Source organism: Littorina saxatilis, unplaced genomic scaffold (assembly GCF_037325665.1).
Source record: "Littorina saxatilis isolate snail1 unplaced genomic scaffold, US_GU_Lsax_2.0 SUPER_17_unloc_1, whole genome shotgun sequence".
Taxonomy (NCBI): Eukaryota; Metazoa; Mollusca; class Gastropoda; order Littorinimorpha; family Littorinidae; genus Littorina; species Littorina saxatilis.
The window spans coordinates 175,001-182,500 of record NW_027125704.1 but is presented as its reverse complement, the minus strand read 5'-3'; the positions used below and the strand labels follow the sequence as shown (position 1 = coordinate 182,500).

The following is a 7,500-nucleotide window of genomic DNA, read 5'->3' as shown; positions in this document are numbered from 1 at the left end:
ATTGATTTTGTCAAAAGCCATTATCAATGTGTTTATCAATTAACACCTGTTCATTTCTGTCCAACTGCAATGCAAACTCAATGTGGAGGAAACAAGGATTCATTACAAACAAGTCATCCCTGTACATCAACAGATTTATGTACCTCAATCAATACTGCTAGTATGAGTGACAGGAATCTAAAAGAAAAAACAACCAAACGCAAATGTACTACTACTTCTACGACTCGTTTGAATGTAAAACAGAAATGTAACACTATCTGTGACAATGACGGTTCTACGACTCGTTTGAAGGACAGTATAGATCGAACCTTAACCCACAACTACGACAATTTGTGTCAGACTTTTTTGAACAGGAAAATATGCCTCTGTTCAACAGTAACCAAAACATGGAAGATGTTTTTGAAACTTTACAGAAATGTAACACTAGCCTATCTGTGACAATGTTGCTTTTGAATTGAACCCACATTTGTTGAACAGGAGAGAATGTTCCTGTTCAACAGTGCCCAAAACACTGAATCTGACGTTTTTGAATCTTTTGTGTCATCTAACCCAATTGCTCATGACTTCATCGATCTTGAACATGCCTACTTTTCAAAGAAAGACAGACAAAAGCGAAATCTGCATGTTAGCCATCTGCTTGAAATGGTCAATGCACTTTTGTAAAATTGTCACAGCTGTTATGCACTTTTGTGAAATGGTCAGTGCTGTTGTGCACTTATGCAAAACTTGGTGCTGTGCTGTTAACATTTGAACAAAATGCATTTTGTTCAAATGTTTAGTGCAACTTGCTACTATATAATCGCTGTATGCGCTTTGTGGTAATAATGCACTGTTGTGAAAAGTTTGCGCTAAATGTTGGCACTATGCATCATTGTTGGAGCACCCTCCTGTAGATGCACCATGCTGAAAAATGTACTTATGAATCAAGCATTGACTGACATAAACAATTTATATATCCAGCACAACATGCAATTCATTAACTTTTGACCCTAACCTTTAACACTTCCCAAAATAAATCTTTGGTGGACATTGCATCGACGCTGTTCATTTTGAATGAACATTTTTCTTGTTGTTATTGTGAGCGGGCCGAGACTAGTTGGCAGATCCAGGGTCTCGCTTTCTTGTGTGTGTGTGTGTGTATGTGTGACGGAATGATTGAGTTTGTGTTACTGTTTGTCGATTTCTTACGTGAGCCTTGAAGGCTTCGCCTCTTGTTAACCATATTTATTCTTTCATTTTTTTCAGACCTACCTAGGTGATTTTCTGGTAGCCTTCAACCCGTGCCAAGCTACCAGAGAAAATGACGCAGAGGTAAGACCACATGACATTTTTTTGGTCAGTATTTTTAGGGTGAATGGGTTGCCGAATTTGACAAGCAGGGATGATTAATTTTCTGTGTGTTTAGTATTTTGGTGCTGTTGGGTTCCATTCTTTCATGGTTAAACAGTCTCATTTCTGTCTGTTCAAACTAGGTCAAGATGCAAATGTTTATTTATTCATTTGTTCATTCATGTATGTATATGTTATATGTGTTTGACTTATTTGGTTTTTTTTACCTTTTCATTAATTTTATTTATTTATTCATTTATCTGTTTATTTGCTTTTTTCTTTACTTCTTTATTTCTTCATTCAATTATTTTCGTATTAAGAAACGAAAAAGGTTTTGCGCTCTGAATATTGATAACACGTACACTCTAAATGTTAAACATCCTTTCTGTAACCGGTATTGAAGACTGATTAGTGTTTACCCTGTTTGCTATTTTTTTGTTTAGTACAACTATACAGTATTTTTGTTTGTTTGTTTGCTTAACGCCCAGCCGACCACGAAGGGCCGTATCAGGGCGGTGCTGCTTTGACATATAACGTGCGCCACACACAAGACAGAAGTCGCAGCACAGGCTTCATGTCTCACCCAGTCACATTATTCTGACACCGGACCAACCAGTCCCATAATGCCAGACGCCAGGCGGAGCAGCCACTAGATTGCCAATTTTAAAGTCTTAGGTATGACCCGGCCGGGGTTCGAACCCACGACCTCCCGATCACGGGGCGGACGCCTAACCACTAGGCCAACCGTGCCGTCTTCTATACAGTATGTTATGTACACACTGTTCAACACTGGTCACAGAAAGGGTGTTTAAAAGTAGAACACTTCGATTGAGAGTGTAGAAAGTAATAGCAAGAACCTGTTTATTTGCTTATCTATTTATCTGTTTATTCATTGTAAGCTGGGACAGTGGTTCCGACACCGGAAGCCCCTGCATGAGTTACCTCCCCACGTCCTGGCCATAGCACACCGCGCATACCAGATGTTGCAGCATGACGTCATTCCACAGGCTATCGTCATCACAGGGCGCTCGGGCAGTGGTAATAGATTACATTTCAACCGCATGTGTGTGGTGTGTGTGTGGAGGGGTGGGGGGTGGGGGTAATGGGGGGGGGGGGTGGTGGGTTGGGTGGTGGGGAATGGGGGAGGGGAAGAGTGTGTGTATGTGTGTGCGCGTGTGCGCGCGCGTGTGTGTGTGTGCGTGTGCGCATGTGTGTGTGTGTGTGTGTGTGTGTGTGTGTGAGCCTGTGTGTGTGTGTGTGTGTTTGTGTGTGTATGTGTAGGTGTGTGTGTGTGTATGTGAAGTGTGTGTGTGTGTGTGTGTGTGTGTGTGTGTGTATGTGTGTGTGTGTGTGAATGCATGCGTGTGTCTGTGCGGGCTTGCTTGTGTGCTTGGTGTCAGTGTGTGTTTGTGCGTGAAACAATGTTCATATTGGGTTCATTGTATCATTGACCTTTGAGTACTATGTAATGTTATGAGACACATTTTCGAAGGCAAAACCAAAGCGGCCAAACGGATTATTTCCCAGTTTTTGAGGGAAGCAGGACTCTCTCCACATTCAGGGCTTGGGCCCCGGATTATCATGGTCAGTGACAGCTCACACAATATTATTCTTTATGTTTATTTTTCTGTCTGTCTGTCTGTCTATCGAACATTTTGTGTGTGTCAGACTTTTTTTGTAACTCACCATCTTCTTTTCTCGCTGTAATAACTTTTTTTCTCTCTTCTATCTTTCTTACTTGTTTCATTCGTTCTTTGTTTGTCTTTTGTCTTTCTGTCTTTCTTTCTTTCTTTCTTTCTTTCTTTCTTTCTTTCTTTCTGTCGTTCTTTCTTTCTCTTCTCTCTTTGTTTGTTTGTTTGCTTGCTTCTTTCGTTCTTTCTTTCTTTCTTGTTAATTACTTGTCCTGCTAACCCAGTGGTGTTTTTGGCTTCGTCAGGCTCAACATGTATTGACTACAATGATCAGCGCACATACTCCGCTCAATCCAGACACCTCCCTCGGCATCAAAATGGCTACTTTCTACTTCCGGCCAGACGGGAATATGATGTCAGGTAAGCTTTTACATACGTTAAACGTTTTATAGCTGGCTGGTTGTTGTTGTTGTTGTTGTTTGTAGTTGTAGTTGTTTTTGGTGTTGTTGTTGTTGTTGTTGTTATTGTTGTCGGTGGTGGTGGTATTGTTTGTGTTGTTGTTGTTGTTGTTGTTGGTGTTGGTGTTGTTGTTGTTGTTGGTGGTGGTGGTGGTGGTGGTGTTTTTGAAGAGTTCATATAGCAAAATCGAAAGTTTGTCAATAAAGTCGATAGATCGGTCAATTGATTGATTATTGGAGTGCGTGATAGAGGGGGTGGGTGAGTGAGTGAGTGAGTGAGTGAGTGAGTGAGTGAGTGAGTGAGTGAGTGAGTGAGTGAGTGGGTGATTTTCTCAATTGATTTTCTCAATTGATTTTCTTGGTTGATTTAAACGAGCGATTGATGATTGATTGATTGATTGATTGGTTGACAGCGGAGCTACACGCGCTGTGTGTGTCCTCGTGGCACCTGGTGGACAGGGAACCGGGCAGTGGAACATTCAGTATATTCTACGCCTTGCTTGCCGGATTGTCGCAAGCCGACCTACAGCTCTACTATCTTGTCGACAATTACAGGTGCGTCACACGTCAAGTCAAGTCAAAGACACATTTTAATCAACCCTTTTAAGGGTAACTGTAAATATGATACAGGGATACTGGAAGATGGGAAAAGAAACATGATAACAACGAAGATACCACTAGTCAGAGTCATGTGATTTGAAGGTTTGGTTGGCTTTTGTGGTGGTTGGTTGGAGTTGGGTGACTTGATTTTGGTTGGAGTCTTGGTTGATTTGTTGGTGGGGGGGGGGGGGTCTGTTTATCAATTACATGTGGATTATTGATTTTTCGAACTCGTTATCTTACCGGTTGGCTGGTTGATTGATTCTGTGAAGTTGCGTCTTGAATGTTACATGTTAGGATCAGATTTGTGTGTGTATGTAGGCTATGTGTGTGTTTTGTGTTAGTATGTGTGTTGGGAGGCAATTTTTGTTGCGTCCGTGTTGCATCCTTGAAGGCGTTAACCTTTGTGTGTATGTGGGTAGACATCAGGCTGGGGGGAGTGAGGATGTGTGAGTAGGAAGGTGAGGGAGGGGGAGGGATGTTGGCCCGTTGCGCTTGTGGAGAGAAATGACAAAATAGCTGAAAGAATACGAGAGTGGGTGAGACGGGTATAACATGTATTAGCAAATTAAGATAATGTCAGTACTGGATATAGATGTGAAAATGATTTGGCTGTTTGGTGCATTTATGCAGACTGCTGAGTAGAAATGACGCCTCGCCGGTGTTCTTGAACCAAGCGGACCACACTCGCCATCTTCAGATGTACGACTTTTTCATGGCCGCTGTTTCAAACCTCGCTATTGATGAAAAGGTACGACGGGACACATTCACTTGCACGCCAGCTGACTCACCGACTTACTCGCTTACTCACTCATTAACTAGAGCAAGCATTCGCTTAGACATTTGCTTAATCAATCCCTTGACCATTCACTCGCCCAGTCACTCATTGACTCTCACACCCATTTTCTCATTGTCTCACTGACTCACCTGATCATTCACTGAGTCATAATGTCTCACTCAATTATTCGATTATTTGCTTGCCCAGGCACATTCGCTGAGTTATTGACACACATACTGAATTATTCACTTGTTGTTTTTTTAATCATTCCAAAGCACACATTGACTTTTAATCATATTGACTAACTCACTTACCCACCAACTGACTCGATCATTCACTTGCCAGTCGCTCACTCACTCTCACACTTACTGAAGATCGCTGAAGACATTTCTTTGACAGCGTTAGATGAAACTTGCTTCTTTGTTAAAGGCACAGTAAGCCTCCCGTAAACCATCACTGAGCTCCCTGAGCCTCTACATACAGTGCAAGCATACTTCCATTTGAACGCTCACCGAACGGGAACATCCTGGCTGCTTTCTGTCGAGCGTGAGACATTTTCAAAGAATTTATTTCAATCAGTCAATCAGTCAATATGAGGCTTATATCGCGCGTATTCCGTGGGTACAGTTCTAAGCGCAGGGATTTATTTTTTTATTTTTTTATTTTAATTTTATGCAATTTATATCGCGCACATATTCAAGGCGCAGGGATTTATTTATGCCGTGTGAGATGGAATTTGTTTTACACAATACATCACGCATTCACATCGGCCAGCAGATCGCAGCCATTTTGGCGCATATCCTACTTTTCACGGCCTATTATTCCAAGTCACACGGGTATTTTGGTGGACATTTTTTATCTATGCCTATACAATTTTGCCAGGAAAGACCCTTTTGTCAATCGTGGGATCTTTAACGTGCACACCCCAATGTAGTGTACACGAAGGGACCTCGGTTTTTCGTCTCATCCGAAAGACTAGCACTTGAACCCACCACCAAGGTTAGGAAAGGGGGGAGAAAATTGCTTACGCCCTGACCCAGGGTCGAATTCGCAACCTCTCGCTTCCGAGCGCAAGTGCGTTACCACTCGGCCGACCCAGTCGTGGACTATCCGAACGGACAATCAGGCGCCTCGTTTTAGTGCTAGGCCTAACTTTTAAAATCTAAATAATAAATTGACAGCTTGTTACACAAACATTCTTAAATCATAAAAGATATCTTTTTTCATCAAGACAAGATCAGCACAATTCGAAGTTTTGAAAGTTTGAAAAAAGAAAAGCCCGGAAACGTGTCACGCAAAACGTCTTTCTCGTAGCAGACGACGGTTCTGCATAGCGTCAGTTCCTCTGAACGGTCAACCGCCACCGCTCTAGTTCGTGTGTCTCGCAGCCGTTTGTTGCGTTTTAGATTCAGAGGTACACAATAACGTGATATTGCAAATAAGCTTACAGCGAGTCGCATTGAAATCACAAACTGACGACTACATTGTGAAAAAAAGGAAACTGGATCACACGGGTTCACGATGGCTCAGGGGTAAGATAAACCACGCAAAAATAAATTCTTTGAAAATTGCTCGCTCTTTACGGAGGGCACCTAGGATGTTCTCAAGCGGTGAGTGTTTAAATGAAAGTTTTTTTTGTACTGTGTGTAAAAGCCTGACAGTGTCCGTGATGGTTTACGGGAGGCTGACTGTGCCTTTAGCAAAACAACATCATATTTGCGCTGGAATAAGCAAGCTTGGCAACGATCAGTTATTTCGCACTTTTTGTTTCTGTCTTCTATTAACAAACAGATTGAAAGGTATGCGTTTGAATGAATGTGACGGACATTTGTTTCTAAAACTGTTTAATTATCACCTTTGAATAACTGCAGACCCGAAATTACGCTGGCAGGGAGATGTCCGCCATAGTGGCAGTGCTGGCCGCCATCTTGCACTTTTGCAACGTGGAGTTCACTGTGCATGCGCAGAGTCCCCAGCCGGTCATTACAAACCAGCATGAACTACGAGCAGGTAAACAATGCCCTGTTGCTATGACACTGGTTTTTGGTTTATTTTGGTTTGTTTTGTTTTGTTTTGCTTTGTTCTGGGGTTTTTCCTGTTGTTTTAAACAAAATATTATTCTGTTTTAGACATAACAATATTTGACATTGATGATCCGTTCTCAAGCATAAAGCTTATATTAGCGAATCCCTAGGGAAACATAAAAGAAGTGTTAAATACGACGGTGGACAAAATAAGATTTCTGTTCTGTTCTGTTCTGTTATCTTTTTTGTTGTCAGAAGTTTTAGCATTTTGTTTTTGATGGAGAAGATGAAACAATAACTTGATTCTAATCGACTTGCCATGACCTTGTCTGTGTATAATACAGCTTTAAATCGTTTCGATTGACTACTACTACTACTACTACTACTACTACTACTACTACTATTACTACTACTACTACTACTACTACTACTACTACTACTACTACTACTACTACTACTACTACTACTACTACTACTACTAATGGACACTTATCAATCGCCCCTTCTCAACAGAGCTCACGGCGATGTACAATAGCAACAGCACACACACACACACACACTCACACACACACACACACACACACACACACACACTCACACACACACATACACACACACTCACACACTCACACACACACACACACACACACACACACACACACACACACACACACACACAC

General features: G+C 41.8%; 1 protein-coding gene across 1 annotated transcript in view; it reads left to right on the top strand.

Annotated features, from left to right (window-relative positions):
- The window catches only part of LOC138954188 (unconventional myosin-Id-like), a 44,021-nt gene that overhangs the window by 15,049 nt on the left and 21,472 nt on the right, over window positions 1-7,500 (top strand). The window contains exons 3-9 of the mRNA XM_070326086.1: window positions 1,246-1,311; window positions 2,229-2,367; window positions 2,822-2,913; window positions 3,266-3,380; window positions 3,832-3,973; window positions 4,652-4,769; window positions 6,668-6,806. Coding sequence (XP_070182187.1) covers window positions 1,246-1,311; window positions 2,229-2,367; window positions 2,822-2,913; window positions 3,266-3,380; window positions 3,832-3,973; window positions 4,652-4,769; window positions 6,668-6,806 — 811 coding nt within the window. The remainder of the gene's footprint in view (window positions 1-1,245; window positions 1,312-2,228; window positions 2,368-2,821; window positions 2,914-3,265; window positions 3,381-3,831; window positions 3,974-4,651; window positions 4,770-6,667; window positions 6,807-7,500) is intronic.